At 43.8% G+C, this 20,828-nt stretch overlaps 1 protein-coding gene across 2 annotated transcripts in view; it reads left to right on the top strand.

Moving 5' to 3' along the window:
- Positions 1-20,828, top strand: part of CTNNA2 (catenin alpha 2) — a 1,123,259-nt gene that overhangs the window by 328,736 nt on the left and 773,695 nt on the right. For both annotated transcript variants that reach the window (XM_036333987.1, XM_036333986.1), the window contains exons 4-5: positions 5,361-5,527; positions 18,648-18,767. In XM_036333987.1, coding sequence (XP_036189880.1) covers positions 5,361-5,527; positions 18,648-18,767 — 287 coding nt within the window. The remainder of the gene's footprint in view (positions 1-5,360; positions 5,528-18,647; positions 18,768-20,828) is intronic.

Raw genomic sequence — 20,828 nt, 5'->3', positions numbered from 1 at the left:
AGTTCACACAAACACTCCATCCATGCTTTTGTTCCAGCCCTCCGGTCCAGTTTAAGAACCCGTTGTGGCCCTCGAGTCAAAAAGTTTGCCCACCCCTGATCTAGAACCATCCACTTCCTGAGATTTCCATGCCTTCACTCTTCCTTCTCTGAACCTAGCTTTGTACCCTACCTTCCCCTTTGCTTCTCACACTTTTCCAGTCATTCATTTGTCAAGTGTTTAAAGAGTGCTTACCTGGAATGCAAGTCGCCCTTCAGGCGATGAGCCACATGACACTCATGTCCTTGGTTTATGATTGCTTCCTAAGTGCCTGGTCGGCTCCTGAGACCTGGTCCTGTGCATGGCAGCCCTCTCTTCCATTGATTATTACTGTCCTGCTTCACTCCACATTTGAGTTGATGCTATCTCACGTGTATGCACACTTACCTATCCATCCTAATGCCTTTAGGTAGCGTAAGAACCAGAACAATCACTGATTTGAAAACCAAACACTAACATCCATTTTTGGTGGGGGTTGGGAGGGGTGGGGGGATGGGGGTTAATCTGATTTAAAGCAATAAGCATGTTTGGGCAGATGTTTTCTTGCTTCTAAATTATTGTGTATATGAGTAGTGGAATCAACCAAAAATACGCTTCCAAACTTTGACCAGTTCACCAACAATTCTTTTACTGGAGAGGATTGAGTGATGGTGGTTGCAGGGGCATCAGTGATGATAGTGAGTAAGCCCTGGTTGCAGGGATAGTCTTGTGCTGTGCGCATTGAATACATCATCTCCAACCTTTACTCCTAAATCACAGTCCACAAGGCAACTGTCGTCATTTTCACCCCTAATTTACAGTTGCAGGGGCTGACACACAAAGGTTGACTCATCACCAAGCGCACATATTTAGTAATGATTGGGGTGGAGTTGGGTTACGATTGTAGGTCTGTATGACTTTAACAATGTAGTCTTTTTAAATTTATGAGTATATCCTATATAATAAAAGGCTTATATGCAAATTGATCAAATGGAAGAATGACCGGTTGCTATGACGTGTACTGACCACCAGGGGGGCAGACGCTCAACACTGGAGCTGCTCCTTGGTGGTCAGTGAGCTCAGCCAGAAGCCTGGCTCACAGCTGGCAAGGGCAGTGGTGGTGGCGGAACCTCTCCCACCTCCATGGCAGTTGGACATGCCCTTGGGGCTCCCGGATTGCGAAAGAGTGTAGGCTGGGCTGAGGGGGACCCCCTGCCCTCCAGTGCACAAATTTCATGCATCGGGCCTCTAGTATATATACATATATAATCTTTTAAAAAATATTTTATTGTTTGGTTTTTTTTACAGAGAAGAAGGGAAAGGGATAGAGAATTAGAAACATTGATGAGAGAGAAACATCGATCAGCTGCCTCCTGCACGCTCCCCACTGGGGATGTGCCTGCAACCGAGGTACATGCCCTTGACCGGAATTGAACCTGGGACCCTTCAGGCTGCAGGCCGACGCTCCATCCACTGAGCCAAACCTGCCAGGGCAAATCTTTTAAAATAATATTTATATAATAAATCTTTATGTAGAAATACTATATACAATTTAATTGTTATTATTTCCCTTCAGTCACTTATTTGGAAATGTTAATTTCTTTTCTTTCCAACCAAGGAAAGTGGCTTGAGGAGCTCAAAGGCTTTACCATAGAAACAGTGCTCTGTGTTTAGGTCTATGATCAAGTAAAGGAGGTCGAATACAATGGTATCTATAAAAGAAACAGACAGATCTATTATCCTCTTTCCACTGTTCCCTTCCATCTCCTATACAGGCATGCTATTTCTTAGCTAAATGGTATTATAGAAAAGCAGTTTCCTGGGAAAATTGCTAATTTTAACCTGATAAATTTGCTTACCATTTTGTAATATAAATTTCCATTTTAATTCAGTAAACCTAAAACTATATGGATATATAGCGCATTCAAGTTATAGCTAACTTCAGATTGCTTTCCTTTTAAATATTTAATAACATTACATTCGTCTCTGCTTAAAATGAGTTTTTAGTTTTAATTTGAATTGAATTAAAACATCTATTTATCTTAGAAAAATCTCAGAATTTAGCATGAGATTTCCCTTTGCAGAATCGCATTTACAAATGTAGGTTTCTCTCTCTCTCCCCCCCCCCACCCCCCATTCTCGCTCTCGCTCTCTCGCTTTCTCACTCTCTCACTCTCTCGCTTTCTCGCTCTCTCTCTCCTCTCTTATTTATATCTCCTGAGCTTCTTCCATGGGTGCCAACTGCGGGCCCCAAGTTGAGAGCTCTTTACTACGTGGCGCCCATTGGCTCTGGAGCTGTACTGCTGACCAAATGGCCAGCCTCTGACATGCCATTACCCTGACCCTCTCCATGAAAACCTGAGCTTGCAAATTCGTTTGCTTAGGCATGGTTCCTCTGCGTGCTGGGAGGGGTGTCTTTGTGCTGAGAGTCGCCCAACCTGAGTGCCACTACTCTTACCCAAGCTGTGGCTCATCCCAATGTAATCCGCAGAATTTGGGATCCACTGTGTGGCTCCCTAGTTTCATGTGCAGAATAAATTTCCCTTTTCTTTGAATGGGTGGGTCCATTCCACTTACTCGTATCTGTGGTGACCCTCTCAAAATTTCATCAGGTTTGCCTTGGTGTGTAATGTTCTTTCTAGCCACACTGTACAGCAGTGGTTCTCAACCTTCCTAATGCCGTGGCCCTTTAACACAGTTCCTCATGTTGTGGTGACCCCCAATTTCATTGTTACAAATTGAACATAATTAAAGCACAGTGATTAATCACGAAAACAATATGTAATTATATATGTGTTTTCCGAAGGTCTTAGGCGACCCCTGTGAAAGGGTCATTCGACCCACAAAGGGGTCGCGACCCACAGGTTGAGAACCTCTGCTGTACAGAATGGCAGTGAGGTAGCTTTCTTCTCCAGAACACATAGCTATTGGCTAATGAGTCTTTTGGAGGAGCCGGGAGGAGAAGGAGGTTTACTGTATGTGAGCCTGCCACAAGGGTGGGACTCTTGGATTGAATATGTAGCTCCTAACCGCCAGCCTCCGTCTTAAACTTTATTTGGTCCTCTAGGGCCATGCATCCTGAAAATTCACCATGGTGCCAGCACCCTAATGGATTTTTAAGTTTCTCCCCATCTGTTCTTATGTATCAAGCTATTTGTTGGTGCATAGGCATAAAAAAAAAAAAAAGAGTAAGCTGGTAAGCAACATAATATGTTTATTGTAGATTGTAGTCTCTTTTAAAAATCCAACAGCACAATACATTTCCTTCCACGCCCACATTTCCCAAATGTAAAAAGCACCACCGCACGCTATAACGCTAACGGAGCGAGTCACATTATATTCTGATCTGCCTGTAAAATGGAAGGAGATGTGTGCTTGTAAATGTTCCCGTGTATCTGAGGGTAAATTACGGTGCACTCAGGCTTTCGATGATCTAATTGACTTTATTTAAATAAGCTAGGTTTGATTAATAGATGAGAAGTAGTCATTTCTGTAAAGAAAATATTGAATGAATTGTTTTCCCCTACATGAAATAATTGCTCATATTAACTCTACTCTTCTAGTTTAGTGAAGTTTTATGCTCCTGTGTATGCTCTGCTATGGGAGGCTTCATTATGCCTCTCCCAGTCCTCTCTGCCCCAGGCGGATACCCACTCCATTGCCCTCCTAGTTAATGATCCTCTTTTGGTTCCCATTCCTGGGGTCTCTTTGTGCAAATATGAACCCCTCAATTGTATGGTGTCAGTGTTCACTATCCACTTCACCTTCTCTGTCTCTGTTCTCCACATCTCATCCATCCTGGGGTCTGTTGTTTCTCTAACACAGATCTCATTAATATTCCCTCCCTCCTGGTACCACCTACTTCACCTTCTCTGTCTCTGTTCTCCACATCTCATCCATCCCGGGGTCTGTTGTTTCTCTACCACAAATCTCATTAATATTCCCTCCCTCCTGGTACCACTTGCCTTTTTCCTGGGCCAGGCCCTCATCCTCATTACTGCTCTCAGATTACAGCTGCACTTGCCCTGTTAACAGGTTTCTCTGCGCCAGCCATGTCCCCTCCAGTCTATTTATGTAACGCAGCTCAAACAAAAATCTATTCATGTCACCTCCCTCCTTGCAGAGGACACAGTCCAGATCTCTCCCATAGCATTCCAAGCACCCCGACCTCTCTTCCCGGTACCCCTTCCTCACTGTGCCTTCCCCGCGACTGCAGTCCCCTACCCTCAGCGCCCCCCCCTCTCCAGGTTTCCGAGCCTCCCACACAGTTCATCTGTCCAAGGTGCCCTCCCCACCTTCGTCTTCCCGGTGAACCTCTTAGTTCTTCCAAGCCCACCCATCAGAGTTGAGAGCCTCACCACAGAATCACAGTAAATGAGTCAGTCACTCCCTCCTCTCTTTTGCCTGCATTCTTAATCATATGTCTGTTATGGCATGTGATCATTGCATTCTGGGTATGAATTTAGAACTGGTTTCCATATTAGACTGTGAACTCCTTGAGACCAGGACATTCTCAGTCACCTTTGTCGTTCCAGAACCTAGTGGAGAATCTGACACAAGTATGTACTAGTATGTGCTCAGTAAACATTTGTTGGATTAGATCAGTTGTCTCATAAGTGCTCTCTACTTTAGAAAGCAGGTCTCAAACAGTATTAAAAAACTAAAATAGGGCTTGCCTCTCTCTTTCTCCTAAGCTCCACTGGCCCTTCTTTTGCCTCTGTAATTGTTTCCTGGGCCCATGTCTTCTATGGCTCACTCCTACCTTTGTGACTTTCTCAATAAATAAACTTTCTCTTATAGTTTTAGTCTTGGCTCTGCATTCTGAACTGAGAGGGGGAGAAAAAAGATTAAATTAGGGTATCTTCTATAATCTGTTACTATGTAATTCAATTAAGGGTACAGTGTTAATGAGACATAAACTTTTAAGTTTCATTCCTCTGTGGAGCTGTACATTTTGTACCTGAACTGTCAGTAGCCTCACCTAGCTGCCTAGTAAGTATCATTGGTTCCTAGAGAAATGAAGAGTGAGAATGATTAAGATAAGGGCAAATTCCTCTCAGCTATCAGACACATTGACTTAAATACATTCCTTATTGATGCTGAGAGCATAATTCCACACTCAATGGGAAATGAGCACCTTGATTTGCCCACAGCACCTGTCCATGTGCACGGATCCATGTGCACGGATGCATTCGCCGTGAAAGGTTCGGCTGTGTTGCAAGCACAGGAGTGGTCACTGGTAGTTTTGCAAGGAGAACAAGGATCGTCCATCCACAGACCTTCAGGAATGCCAGCCTCCGAGCCTCCCGTCCACCCACGTGCCTTCTGTGTTTGTCTTCCAGGTGAGACCATGCGCATCGCCTCTTCCGAGTTTGCTGATGACCCGTGCTCGTCCGTGAAGCGTGGCACCATGGTGCGGGCGGCCAGGGCTTTGCTATCAGCTGTAACCCGCCTACTCATCCTGGCAGACATGGCAGATGTCATGAGACTTTTATCTCATCTGAAAATTGTACGTATGTATAATTGACCAACGCTTGCTTTATGTGGGCGGCGCTATTGACCTTGTATATCCCAGCGCTGAACTCTATAAAAGACTTCAGTGCTCACTAGGTCACTTGCTCATTCACCCATGTGGGATACTGCCCCAACTTTTTCATATAGTACAGTTAACTCAATGATATATTTTAAAAGTGATAGACGATTCAGTTGTATTATTTTTCTTTGAAAACACGGAGTCTGGATTTCCCCCCGACTTCCTGGAGTACAAACCTGCATTCATGCAGGCCGCAGGGGCTGAGCACAGGGCACTTGGTGTGACCCTGTCTTGAAATTGAGAGCAACACTGGTCCATGTGGTAGTTTAAAAAGGCCAGCTTCCTCTCTCTCTCCTTTTTTATCCCCTCCTATTATATCGTATCCTACCCCGGGCCTTGCAGCTGCCTGAATAGAGGGCGGGGATGCAGCCTGCTGATCCAGTTGTGGCATGACACTGTAACAGATATTTTGCATATTTCTCTATTATTAATATAGATATGGGCTTTGAGCCTGTCTTCGTCTGGTAATAAAAAGGAGCCCAATCACACCTCCCATAGCTAGAATCCATCTTGTCACACCATGTCTGACATTTGTCACACCTGGGCTGGGTCTGTGGAACCTACGTCCCCCACCAACCCGTAGAACTCCATTATGTGTGTCTTGCTTTTCACAATTCTTTGGTTCCTTTTAACTCTTTTGTTTCCTAATGAAAATGGAGCCCTACCCTGTTCACAGATTTACTGGACCAGGGGCCAAGGCCACCTTCCCAGTCCTTGCCAGCTAGGCCTTTGTCTAGTTTCCTAGTTACTGACTGGGATCTAGTTGCAATCAAGTTGCTTCAACCAGATCAATTAAGATGAAGGTAAGTGCTTAGGAATATGGCTGCCACCTGGACTCTCTCTTCCACGCCCTCAGTGAATCTTATCCCTGGACAATTGGTACCAACCCTGGACTGACTTCAGGTCTTAGATGAAGGGAACCATGCACTTTCCTTTTTGGGGAACCAACCTATTGCCGGCTTAGTTCCCCTAGTTCCAGCCTTTCCTGGCCCATCCTTTTCCCTACTAGCTAACGCTCAAGGTCGTACTTACTTTGTCATGGAATAAACTATCAGGGGCTGCTGAGATGGGAAATGAATAATGAGAGTCTGCTCTCTCTTCACCTGCCATCTCAGCTTTGTCCAGTCATTTCCAAAGGAATTTCCCAAACCACAAGTGTTTTTCGTTAAAAAAAATCTTGGGCCTGATCTTTTCTCTGAGTTCACCCTAATGAAGCATCCAAGATTTCTAAGTTATGTGTAAACTCTGCACCACGAGTCAACACCTCAAACTGCAGCATCTCCAGCCTGCGCTCCAGGTTCCTACACTGCAGATCGCGTCGTGGGCTCTCTTGCAGGTGCTGAGGGGCACAGAGGCACCGAGCAGCACTTGCTGGGGAGTTTTTCTCTGGGTTTTCTGAGAGGAGTCCCTGCGAGAGCCAGGGCAGGGTCTTGCAAATAGGATGAAGTGAGCTGTATGAGGAGAGACTTTACCTACGTCAGAGCATACTGAGAGGAAGTACAGCGTTATGATGAACCATTTGGCCACTGGGGTGAGACTGCCTAGGTTTAATCCCGGTTTGATGTCCACTTGCCTGGCAGCCGTGCTGTAACCCACCATAGAACCTTCTGACATGTCAGACACTTCCTCTGTTAACATGGCCTGATGACAGGACAGCCCACAGTGTTGTGGGAGGTTGAAATTGGGGAAATTCTTATGAAACATGCATCACAGGGTCTGGCACAAAGTAAGTGCTGGGTGAATGGGGACTGTGTTGCAGTTCTAAGATCCCTGGAACCTCTTGCACTGGCAGGGCAGGCTGGCTCTCCTCCAGCCCCACCTGTGAGTCCTATGCATCGTTCAGGCCAGTGGTTCTCAACCTTGGCTGCACATTAGAATCATCTGGGAATCTTTTTAAAATCCTGATTTCTGGGCCTCATCCTCTGGAAATTCTGTTTCTTTGTTATGGGATGGGGCCACAACATTAGTGACAAAGAAACAGAATTTCCGGAGGATGAGGCCCAGAAACCAGGATTTTAAAAAGATTCCCAGGTGTTTCGAATGTGCAGCCAAGGTTGAGAACCACTGGTTTAGGCAATGATAACTTTGTTCACAAGTGTGTTGGAGACAAAGTTTCTGCCCCCCCGCCTCCCCCCCCCCGAACCCTCTCCCCCCATACAGCCTACTTAGACTTCAAAGGCAACATTTTAAGAAGGATCCTTCCCCAGATGAACAATCTTCCTTTAACAGGGAGAGACTAGGACTGAGCCTAAAAAAATTAACTGTGCAGCCCACATGTCATTCTTCTCCCTGCTGTGGAAGGCCCTGGGCAGCCACTCTTGGGGAGCGAGGCCAGGCTAACATCCTCCCTGAACTCTCCGATCCTGATGGTGCTCACTACATCCCAGCCTGCAATGTGATGTAAGGCGCTGGCTGCTGCGTGCGTTCCTGCCTTTCCACCCACCTGTTTTGAGCAGTGCTGTTGGCTGACATCACTGCAACCTGCTGTCCTGTGGAGTCTATTGTATTCTTTTCTCAACACGGCACATTAAAGGAATTTTAAAGAAAGGATTTAGCACAAAAGCCTGAAAAGGTCAACCCAGTAGTATTAAGAAGTCCTGTCAGACTGTCAGGAGTGAAATTAAAAATGATTGCAGACTAACACACACATTTGTTCTACTTGGAGCGCAGCCTGGTCGCGAAGAGCAGCGGTGGAAGGTGGCCACCTTGTGGCCCACGTGAGGAATTGCAGCTTCTGGTGCTGAATTACTGGGCTGTGGTCCAGCACTTCCGGTTCTGGCCAGTCAGGGTTTCAGACAAGGTGTTAACACTTAATTGCAAATGAACAAGGCATATAATTCTTCCTAGTAGCATTTTTCTTATTTTTCATACAAGTGAATCCTCTCATAAACAAACTAGTGTTGTCTGCCGGCATCTATTTATCTGTTTTCAGCATGAAGAATCTCTTGTATTTTGATGAGCAGGTTAGAATTATCATCTATAACATTATCGAGGTTTTTTTTTTCAAATTAAAAAAAGTGTTTTTCATCATATAGATGATAAAACATAGATGAGGCACATGGGACTCACCATTTTCTATAGTGAGTCCTTAGCTTTCTGCGTGGTAACCGCTGCATGGCTATTTCACATTTAAGCATTACACGTAACATTTTAATTTTTGTCTTTTAAGCTATATGGCATATTTTTTACTGCTGCCCTTTCCAGATACTTATTTTTTTCTCATTTCTGAGTAAATTACAGGAACGTAGAGGGAATTGCATTCTTATCAGAAGCTTATATTCATGTTTCTTCATCAATAATTCACTGACTAGATGAAGAATCGTTCCATTAGTCTCCTAAAATACCCATCATCCCCTGCCCTGCAACCAGATAGGTAATGTTGGCAAATCGAGTCACCGTGAGCCGAAATCGCCCACCCTCTCACAAGGAGTAGAGAGTAGGGCGCTCTGAGAGGCGGTGTGATTGGTCAGGGTCTCTGCATCCTGTTACCTTATGATTACATTTGAAACTGAAGATCCCATGGCTGCTAAAATGTCTATCTCCTCATTTACTATAGATATGCTAGTTGTCCATATGATGCTACCTGTTCTATCATGCTTGTGTTTTTGTGTGCTTTTATGTGGAACCCGATTTTGAGCATATTCTGTTAAGGGTCCACATGACTGCCAAAGTTGGTTTTTTGGTTTTTTTTTTTTTTTTTGCTATACTTGTTTCCAATTTAGGAGCCTAGTGATGGGATAGTAAGTGACAGAGTTCGAAGCTGAATTATCACCAAAATAGGAATTTGATGTTCCTGAGCAAAGCTGAAGTACTCATTTGCACATCAGACATCTTTTTAAAATACTGAACAGTAATTGCATTTATTGTTGAAGTCACTGCTGATTGATTCCCTAGCCAGACACCTGATGTCTCCTGCAATCAGTGGACATTGTGTGTGAGGTTGGCATGTGGCACTTCAGACTTCTAAAGAAATCCTGCATTTCAATCAGTGAGGAACAGGGGTATTATTTCCCTGGCCTCTGAATTAATGTAATCAGGTTATATTGTCAATTTTTAGCTTTGGTGATGGCATTGCACATGAACACATCTAGGCGTGTGTGTCAGAGAAAACAATCACCTTTTTTTTTTCTTTTCTATCCTCAGGATAGGGCATAGAATAACAACGTTCTCCATTCTCTACAAAATGGAAGGGAAAAAATGGAAAACAGCAAGTCCTTAGCCAACTTCTCAGGAAAGGCATATTTTCTTAGTGGCTACCAAGAGCGACCTCACAGTTGGCCATTGTTTGGGGCCATGGATGTGGCACGGTGACTAATATCACCTGTGCTTTTGGTGCCACTACCATCAGCTATTCTTGTGCATCCTCAGTAACATATTAACTCCAAGCAGTCTCCCATTTAGTCCCAGCTCTCACGTGTCTCCTGTGTTCGAACAACAGCAGTCCACTGGAATAAAATACCTTCGTCTCAGATGATAAAGTTAGAAATTGCTGCCCATGTTCTTAGTGTAGCTTTTCTGTCTGAGCTCTTATGCAGCTGGGTTGTTCAGAATGTATGCATTTAGTAATCCTTTCAAGAAATACTTATCGGGTGCCTACCGTATGTAAGACACGGTGTGCCAAGCATATAACTTCAGAGGTAAGACAGGCTCAGAGCCTACCTTCAAAACTTTATAGGCTCGTGGGCAGATACATTAAGGAGTGCAATTAATGCCGGGGAATGTGCACATTGGTATGGACTCGCGTAGAGGGAAAATACAATAATTAGGATGTTTTCCATTTTAAAGAACAGAAACCCAACTTCACCTGATCTTTTAAAAAGAAAATATATTGGCTCTTCAACCAAAAGTCCATAAGGCAATAGCTTCAGGTAAGGGTTGATAGGGCACAATACATGATAAGGATTAAGTTTCTAAGTCCTTTTTTTTTTTTTTCTCATTGCAATATATATTTTTTAAATTTTGATTTATTGCTTAAAATATTACAAAGAGTAGTGCATATGTCTCCTTTTTTTCCCCCTTGACCTTCCCCTGGCCTCGCCTAACCCCCAGTGTCTTGTGTCCATTGGTTATGCTTATATGCATGCATACAAGTCCTTTGGTTGATCTCTTACCCCACCCTCCATCAACCCTCCCCAGTCTTCGCAATGTAGTTTGTCTAAGTCCTTTTCTACACTGAGGGCACTCTTTTCTCTAGGCCCTTTTCTCACAGTCTCAAGATAGCTGCTAACTATTGCCAGCATAGCAAGAATGAGGGAATTCCCTTCCCTGATAGCTCACATAAAAGTTCCAGAATCGTCGTAGTCCTATTGGCCTCGGAATCAGGTGTATATCTCTGAGTTAATTATTTAGGGGGAGGGGAGGAAATGGGATGTGCTGATTTCTTAATTTGCTTAACACTACTCCTTTTCCTCCCCATCCCCAAAGCCAAGGATGAGATGAACTCAACCAAAATGTATTGTCGATCAATTGAGGATGATATGAGGAAGGGTGATGTGGCTGGGAGAGGGACATCTCAGGATTGGGTCTCACTGAATTGCAGGATATTTGCCTTTCCTGGAACCAACTGTTTGGACCAGATTGAACAGGCTGGGGTCCACAGATCCCAGCCTGAAGCGAGGGGCTAAGAGTTGAAGGTGATGGAAAAGAAGTTGGCCCCATCAAAAGAGCTGGGGGACTTGTCATTCTCCAATAATGGCAGCAAAATGACACAGTAACTTGAGCAGGGAAATTAAATACAAAAGCATTATTAACTCTAATGTCAGACTACAGTAACAAGGGATTGGCTAGTAACAAGAGAACTCTGAGGAATATGGCGATGGCAGCTCTGAGGAGTAGCCACCACCCACAGGACTGAGGTAGAGCACTCTGGGGAGAGCCCTCATCCTCCCTCCCACCTGGATGAAACCCGGATGTCCTTAGTTCACGGGCTCAGAGAAGTCACTGCAGGGCCATACAAGTGAATGGAACTTGCTGGAAACCTGCCCTTCAAGGTGTCAAAGAAAACTGCTCATGGAGTGGTGTCTCCCAGGAGGCATCCCACAATCAGTCACCCAGGGCCATGAGCTGCTGGCCACCTGCCTGTTGGAGAAGCACCTCCACCATGGCCCCGCCCCTCCCCACTCCAGCAGAACCTGGCCCCGGAGCACGCAGAACCTGCCCCCGGATCACACAGAACCAGGGGAACACACTCTTTCCTCCTTTGTGGCCTGCCCAGCAGTCTCTCCCGACAAAGCCTAACATCAGGCCATTAGGGGAAGAAATGCTATGTAAGGGGCCGGGCCGTGTTTCCACGGAGCAGGGAGAAAGTATGAATTTGGATTTGATAGCTGGCCCAGGGAGAGAGTGTGCTACTGCTCAGACCTGGGGTGCTCTTGCCATAGATGGAAGGCGGATCCAGGTCAGGCAAGACTTTCACTGCAGAGATCTTCACAAACCAAGGAAAAAAACAGCATGAGAGCCAGAGAGGGAACTTGGTGGGTAGGGGAGTCCACAATAATTTAATCGATTCTGAGTCATTGGAGCATAGAGGGTCAGGTGGGGAGACGCAGTAACAGTTAGGCTGAATGTCTTGGATAGTGTGACAATTAGTTTAGACTCTACATATGCTTGGAATTACTCAATGGCTCCCCATAATCCATAGGTAGATTATGGGGAGCCATTGAGTAATTTTAAACATTAGGTAAATATTTTTTGGTAGCGACCTAGAGAAGGAATTAAAAGAGGAGAAAGCCCAAGCAAGGTAACAGACTAAGAGAAGATTGAGATGATTCAGGCCAGTGAATGGAGGGGAAGCTGAGCAAAGGCACGGCAGTGGGAAATGGTGAAGAGGGGGTCAAGTTCAGGGCTATGAAAGAGGGAGAATGACTAGTACCTGGACTGCTCAGATAGGACAGGCTCTCACTGTGTCCTCGGGAATCAGCTATTCATTATAACTGAAGCCCAGATCCTATCAGCTTTATAAACCCATCCTTTCTGGGAAGCTGAGCCAGGACAGGAGTTGTGTGAACTCTGGAGCAGACCTTCTAGGTTCACAGTCAGGCTTCTGCACGCACTTGCTGTGAGACCTCTGAGGCAGGTTGTATCACACGGACCTCAGTTTCTCCTCTTTAAAGTAGAAAGTTGCCCTATCTGGTTTGGCTCAGTGGATAGAGCGTCGGCCTGCAGACTGAAAGGTCCCAGGTTCGATTCCGGTCAAGGGCATGTACCTTGGTTGTGGGCACATCCCCAGTAGGAGGTGTGCTGGAGGCAGCTGATTGATGTTTCTCTCTCATCAATGTTTCTAACTCTCTATCCCTCTCCCTTCCTGTCTATAAAAAGTCAATAAAATATATTTTTTTTAAAAAAGTAGAAAGTTAAACAAGGACCGAGTGGGATCGATGTAAACCTTTTAGAATAATGTCTGATACATCGTGAGTGCTCAGCGACACTGGCTAGTGTCATTTTTCTTGCACGAGCTGAAAATAACTTTGGAAATACATGAAGCTCTGTTAATGTGCTTTATAAGACATGGCACTTGAAGAATAAGTGGCAGTAGTATTTCATCATTCTTGCTTGCTGATGAAATCATTTTCCTCACTTGTTAACAAGGAAACAGAAAATGTGATCGGGAAAGCCATCTCCTCTTGAGGAAGCAAAAAAGATTAAGTATAACGCTGAGACACCCTTGGTCAAACCAGGGTACCTGGCTAAACAAGCCAAGTACTTTAATGCATAATCTAATGCTCATTCATTCATTCATTCATTCACTTGGCCAACTCTATTTTCAAAAAATGATTTTTAATTTAGCTGTAAACCTAGGTTCTAACAAGAGAGTTGCACATGGCTTGTTCAATAGGTTCATCGGTGTCACTTAGAATTCAGTCACCTGGGTAGCAGTAGTAGGACCCTGGAATGAGGTCAGCCTGATCATGACAACAGTGATTTAAAGCGCTGCTATGGGCAGCAAACGCTGACAGGAGACCCAGATCACACTGCCCAGGCTGGGAGGGGTCAGACTCCTCAGTTCAATACTATTGCGCCCCCTCCCAACATGCCTGCCTGGATCCTAGCAGGTGCTTTATAAGTTCTTAATGGATAAATAAATTCTCAGGCTACTTTTTATATCAAAGTAAATGAGAGTTATTTAATTTAGGAAAATGGAGGCTGATGGAAGGAGTCTGTCTCAAACAGTTTGACACGGTTGTGGACTAAATTAGGGCGGCAGGCAGGCTTGCTTTAGGAATAGGGGTGGGGCGGGGGGTTGAACAAGCTCTGTGAGAAGATCCAGATTTTAAGAGTTTAAGTGACAAGCTCTGAAATTAGTGAATATCTGATTCCACTAATTAGGGAGGGCATTCTAATCTCTTTTCTAGAAGTTTTCATGTTTTAAGCTTGACCTGTGTACAGATTCCTCATCATAAGGACAGGAAAACCTGACTGAGCACAGGGTCCTGGCTTTGGTATGAGCCCTGCCTGCCTGTGGGAGGGAACAGCTGTCTGTCATCTGTCCAAGGTCATGAGGGCACATGTGAGGAGCAAGGCTATGTCAGGGCCTCCAAGGGCTCCCTTCATCAGCTTATTGGAGACAATTTCCCAGTCCAGGGTATAGAGTCTCCCAAACCTCTCCCTTACCCTGGCACCGCCCCCACTAGCACCGCCTCCTCCTCAGTGCCAGCCCCAGCAGCTGCTGCCTGTGCCCTAGCCACACTGCTCCTTCCGCCTCAGAGTGCCCTGCCATCTGCAGACGTCCCAAGAGTAAGATGAAGCCTTTCCTCTTCAAAATTATATTTCTCCCCCGGTTGACACTAGGCAGCAGCAGGTCAATATCACTCTTTGAGGAGCTCCCAATTCAGACCAGGCTACATATCTGCTATTTTATGTTGTGGTGTTATATATATATATATATATATATATATATATATATATATATACACACACACACACACACACACTAATGAAAGGGTAATATGCTAATTAGACCAGATAGACTGGATGTCATTCCGGATGTCCTTCCTGACAAAGCTGGGGCCCAGGCAAAGCTATGTTCAGCCAGAGGGAGGGAAGCCCGGGTCCAGGTTGCCAGAGGAAAACCGATGCTGGCAGCTGGGGAAAGGAAGGCCTACTCTTGCATGAATTTTTGTGCACCAGGCCTCTAGCATATATATAAATTATGCCTGGTGTATTTGGGGAAATGGTAGAGAGGAAGTCCTTGGCTACCATTTCCATTTTGATAACATTCTTTGATCTATTCTAGTTCTCTATTTTTTTGTATTAATATTGATATTTCATATATTTTAGAATTTACCACTATCATATAGGTTTCAAATGTATTAGTGTAGACTGATTGATTCTTTCATCTCCAACTTTTGGTATCTTATTGTGTAAATTGGCTTCTGAGAGAACAGTGTTGGATCTCTTTAAAAGCCAATCTGAGAGTTTCTGTCTTTTAATTAGAGCATTTGGTCCATTTATGTTTATTTTATACTTGGACTTAATTGGCCATTTATTTCATTTTTTTTTCATTTATATACCTTCTTTTCTTTATTTCTTATTTCCTGTGAACCTTACAACAACCTCTGCAGCATGTAGACACTCCCTTTATTTTAGTAATGAAGACACTGGGGGTCGGGAAGGTTAAGTGGCTTCCCTAGATCACAGAGCTAAGGAATGACAGAGCTGGGGTTCCAATATAGACCCATCTGAGCCTGAGCCCTTCACACTTTACTAACATGCCCATCACTGTGGCCTCAGGTAGGAGTAAAAGCTTTTGGAAAAATGTGTGCTTGTTTGGCATATAGAAGCCAATTTCCTTTCCCCAGACAGCCTGAAAGAAAAAGAGGTCATTGGCTCTGTTCAAAAATCAATGCTTGACTTTTATATTATATTTGATTTCGCAAAAGTGCCTTGTGACTGTCCTACTCTATTTTCCCCCATTTTTTGTTCATGTCCCTTGGACATTCTATCTCTTCTCTATCTCCGTCTCCCTCTCTATCATCTAGTTGTGTAACAGCAGCGTGTGTGCCAATATTCCAGACTTCGGAATATTTTCATTCCTGTGGTACCTGGGATGGGATCTGAGCCTATTTTTCTATATGTGAACTTTCCACATGGTGACCTCTCAGGTCCTTCAAGGTTAAAACTGAGAATGACTGCCCTAAATGGTTTGGCTCAGTAGATAGAGCGTCAGCCTGCTGACTGAAGAGCCCTAGGTTCGATTCCAGTCAAGGGCATGTACCTTGGTTGTGGGCACATCCCCAGTAGGGGGTGTGCAGGAGGCAGCTGATCAATGTTTTTCTCTCATCGATGTTTCTAACTCTCTATCCCTCTCCCTTCCTCTCTACAAAAATCAATAAAATATATTTTAAAAAAACAAAAAAAACCCCTGAGAATGACTAAGTCATCCTTTACACAGACTCCATCATGGGTGTTTCTTTTCAAAAGAATTTCATTGAATTAGAAACAAATTCACACCAGCATCTAGATTCCTCAGAGAAAACCAATGAGAAAGTAAGTTATGTAAATAGTAATACTCCAAATTGGTCTGAATGACAACAGGTAATAAACCTGTTTTATATGTATGTATATATTAGGAAACAAATCTAAGGTTTGTTAGTCTCTCTGAAATAATTATTTTGCTCTTCCCTGGAACCAGTTTTTATGTCCTGAGAAAAAATTGAAAACTCAAATAAGCAGAAGGAACAAATTATCTGCCCAGGCAGTCCTCTCGTGCTGCTGTTGATTCCACATTAATGACTATAAGCCCATTTGAAAGCCAGACATCACTGAGCTCTGATTTTAACAATTTCAGGTAGGAGTTTCTCATCTATAATAATAAAAGCATAATATGCTAATTAGACCAGATGTCCTTCTGGATGTCCTTCCATCCTTCAGGATGAAGCCAGGGCTGCAAGGGAAGCCTGGTCCCAGGTGCCAAAGGGAAGCTGGTGTCCGCAGCTGGAAGAAGGAAGGCCTACTCTTGCACAAATTTCGTGCATGGGGCCTCTAGTTAAACTATAAAATTGCTTTAAATGGGCCATTCCTTACCATAAAATGAAACTTTATTTCGGTCCCTAAAAACATCCCAATACACAGCAGTCCCTTTTTCAGCTACATATCTTTCTTTTCCTTGAGTCTCATTAGAGCCTGGATAGGGATTGTAAAATGCTAACACTGAGGAGTTAAATCCTCATTTTATATTTTTACAATTAGGAAGAAAAAAAGATGAATTTCCATAGAAGGTGAGAATAGACATTAAATTTTGTGTGGAGTCTAGATTACTACCATTCTGAGGAACTTCCCTTGCTACAACTTTTTCCTTAATAAAATTAGTCTATTTAGTAAATTGAATGGTATCAATGGAGTGAAAACTTTAATGATATCCATTATCACTGGTGTGCACACACTATTCTCTTCCTCTAGTCAGTGAAACTTGATAAGGAAGTTGGATTAGCCACCATTGCCATTGTGGCAAACTTCAGCAAAGATGTATCTTCATAGCTCAAAACTGTGAATCTGTGGCTTCCCAGCCATTTTAATAGTCATGTGTATGTCTGCTTGTCAAACAATCACCTGTCTGTATGTTGTCCTTAGCCTTGGTTCAAATTACCAGAGCCAATCAGAATTCTGCAGGCAACCCACGTGCTCTCCGCCTTTCTCATTACAGCCACCTTCCTTTTTCTACTGCCTCTCTCAGAAGCCTGTGAGTTGTTGCCTCTCTTCCAGGCTCCCTTCGTAACTAAGAATTTTTGTTGTTGTTGTCAATCGTCACCCAAGGATATTTTTCCATTGATTTTTGTAGAGAGAGTGGAAGGGAGGGGAGAGACAGAGATAGAGAAACATCCATCGATGTGAGAGACACATTGGTTGTCTCCCACACCCACCCAACCTGGGCCTGGGATTGAGCCTACAACTGAGCTACGTGCCCTTGACTGGAATGGAACCCGAGACCCTTCGGTCCCCAGTCTGACACTCTATCCACTGAGCCAAACCGGCAAGGGCCATAGTTAAGAAATTTTGATTTTGTGAACATGTAGCTGTATTAAGCCTTATTTACTCAGGGTTGTGTTCTTGGCTATTTATCCCGAAAAAATTCTTGACTAGTTCTACAAGGATGCAGTCTTACTGACAATGACTTAGTGGGTTAGTTCACGATAATATCTTAATTTTAGTTTTAATTTTAATTGAGTCTACAGGTATTAAAACCTTAAAGGGTTACCAGTGGTGGAAGCCATCACATCATGTTTAAAGTTAAGATCACTCTGGAGGGGAGGAAACTTTAGTGCCTCTCGAATCCTCAAATATTTACAAAGGAATTTTCAGTGAAATTCATAATTCAAGTCCAAGGCCACAGTGGGAAAAAATTGATGGCAGGTGCAGGAATTTGGAAGCAGGAGAGTGCATGCTATCAGTCTGTTCACCCCAGTTGATGCCTCTGTTAGTGGCAACAAAAATGTTGATTTCACTTGCTTCTTGAGGCTCAATAATTCCTCTCTCCGTTGGCTGGCAAGGTGTAAATTTAGTTCAAAATCACGGCCCTGTTCGTCCCAAATTCAGAACTGTTGCCAAGAAAACGGGTCGCAGATTCCAGCTCTCTCGGTCTTTTTTTTAGCAGCTTGGGAGTTCCTTCAGGTTCTGTTTGCCAACCACTTCCTCCTCTGAAGGTTTCTAGAAATAGTTTTTAAATTCCACATTTAAAAAAATATACACATATTTTCCTTTACCATGACTTCTCAAAATTAAAAGTCAGTTTTCCTTATTACAATGATAACTCAATAAAATACAAAAAATCATATTTTATAGACTCCCAGAGTTCAGCAGTTATTACTTCTTATTGAAAAAATATTCTACAATCCTTGAACAAATGTTTATTCTGATTGTAAGTGCTCGTGAAGGATCATTTTCCCTATATGTTCATCACATATTTAAATGTATGTAGACATATGTATTAAATGTTAATACATTAGTGTGTGCGCTTTTTAAAAATGAATTCCCCATTCTAACAAGTATAGCACATCTAAATACTCTCTAGGTATAAATGTGCTTGTTTTTATCACTTCAGGTGGAGGAGGCCCTAGAAGCTGTCAAAAATGCTACAAATGAGCAAGACCTTGCAAACCGCTTCAAGGAATTTGGGAAAGAGATGGTGAAACTTAACTACGTCGCAGCAAGGAGACAGCAGGTGGGGAATGTTTTGGAGATGCTGGGGAGTGGACGTGTGAGCTCAGGAACCTTGAGGCTTTGCTGGCCTGGACAGCGGGTCAGCTGCATCTGCTGGCCATCCAATTAGCAACAGCCTCAGGACCTGGGATCCCAAAAACGGCTCCTGCGTGGGCCAGGTCTGATACCACCAGGGGCCCTGGGGTGCTGTCTGGTCCCTGCCTACTTGGAGGAGATATCAGGTCTCCTGCTTCCTTGGTGGGGACCCCCTAGCCACCCCACCACATTCTTTTTGTCCTCTCTAGGAAATCCTCCCAGTCAAATAAAAAATTCAATACTGCGGTGTGATGCTCTGGCCACTCCCTGGACATCACCCTTTGCCCTCACTTTTTATTTCCCAGCCCTGTGGACACCAGCATGCATAGCCTCACCCACGATGTGCAGGGTGTGGAGTGGAACTTTCGTGAATGAGAGGAAGGAAATGAGAGGAAAGGCCGAGAGAAAGAGGAATGCAGAAGGGAGGAGGAGCACAGGTGCAAGCCAGTCACTTTGATGAAGGTGGCTGACCTGGGATGCTCTCTGCCCCTCAGCAGGGGTTCTCAACCTTGGCTGCACATTAGAATCACCTGGGAATCTTTTTAAAATCCTGATTTCTGGGCCCCATCCTCCAGAAATTCTGGAGATATTACCCTCAATTTCAGCCAGCTCTGTTTACTCATTAGGTACCATGAGAATTTTGTTCCCCCAAAACATTTTTTTTCTTCCCAGGGGAAAAAAAAAATTGCAAATGTGGAGCTATTGGTTAAAATCGTGTCCACCCATCCTCTTGACTCCTCCCAGAATTCTTCCACCTTTTAGGCAATTCCTAGTAATTTTTCTTTTTCTAAAATATTCTGTGACCAACTAGAAAGTCCCGGTCCACAAACCTTAGCTTAGTGTTCATTCTGGGCCAGGCAGGGGTGATGCTGTTAGTGCAAAGCTGACCAACATCCATCCAGTCCCTGCCCCCAAAGAGTTTACAATGACTGGTCACCAGGCACACACACGTGATCTCGTTTAAGGTTATCAGCAGAATTCTTTGTTCACGTGGAATCTTGTGTGGCAGCCCCAGTGGAACGTGGATGGGGCTGATGTTATTCCGAAGCACAGGTGTGAGACCCAAAACCAAAAGTCACTGGCTTGTTAAACAACTTAAAAAGAATAGGTTGAATCTTTATCTCAGTGGGCCTGGGAGAGGCTGGAAGATAAACAGGACCTGGGACACGCAGAGCTTTGCAGAGTGTTTGGATTTAACTGTGAGTGGAGAGGACTTGAATAGTTCAGCGTTTGGGATCGTGTCTCAGATGTACACTTTAATGTTATTCTGTGTTACAAAAAGGGGGGTGGTGTGCAAGAGGGGAAACTGGCTGTAGTTGATAGAGGGCTAAAGTTGTCTAGGTACGAGTTGTGGTGGTCTCAGTCAGGGTGGTAGCAGCGGGAATGGAGAAAGCAATAGGGAGTCAGTTTATTTTGAAAATGGAACATATAGAACCTGCTGTTAATTTGAATGTGTGAGGTTAGGGAGTGACAGCCACCGTTTACTTCTAAGCTTCAGGTTTGAGCAAATGGGTAGGTGGTGCTGAATTTACTAAAATCAGGAAGACTGGAAAGGGAGCAGGTAGAATGAGAAAGAAAGATTTCATACTTTAGATACATTGATTTTGAGAAACGTATAAAATATCTAAATAGAAATCTAAATAGAAATGTAAATGGAAGACAGATGCTGATTGGAGATGGAAACATGAGTCATCAGCATGTAATGGGTATTAAATCCTTGGGCACAGATAAGATATTCGTATGAGACTACCCATACACATTATTCACTTTTATTTTATTATTACTTTTCTTTTACTTAAGTTCTAGCTCAGACTTTTTAAAGAAAATTTAGAAAAAGAGTAGAAATGAAAGAAAAGAAAAAGCACCTAACACCCAACCCCTCAGCAAAATGGTGGGGATAGTCGGGTATTTTGCCTTTCTGTAATAATCTTCATATTTTAGCATATTTGCAGTTATTCTGTGTATAAAAGTATGTATATCGTGTTCC

This window comes from Myotis myotis, unplaced genomic scaffold (assembly GCF_014108235.1).
Source record: "Myotis myotis isolate mMyoMyo1 unplaced genomic scaffold, mMyoMyo1.p scaffold_m19_p_14, whole genome shotgun sequence".
NCBI lineage: Eukaryota > Metazoa > Chordata > Mammalia > Chiroptera > Vespertilionidae > Myotis > Myotis myotis.
This window is presented reverse-complemented; position numbering and strand designations above follow the sequence as displayed.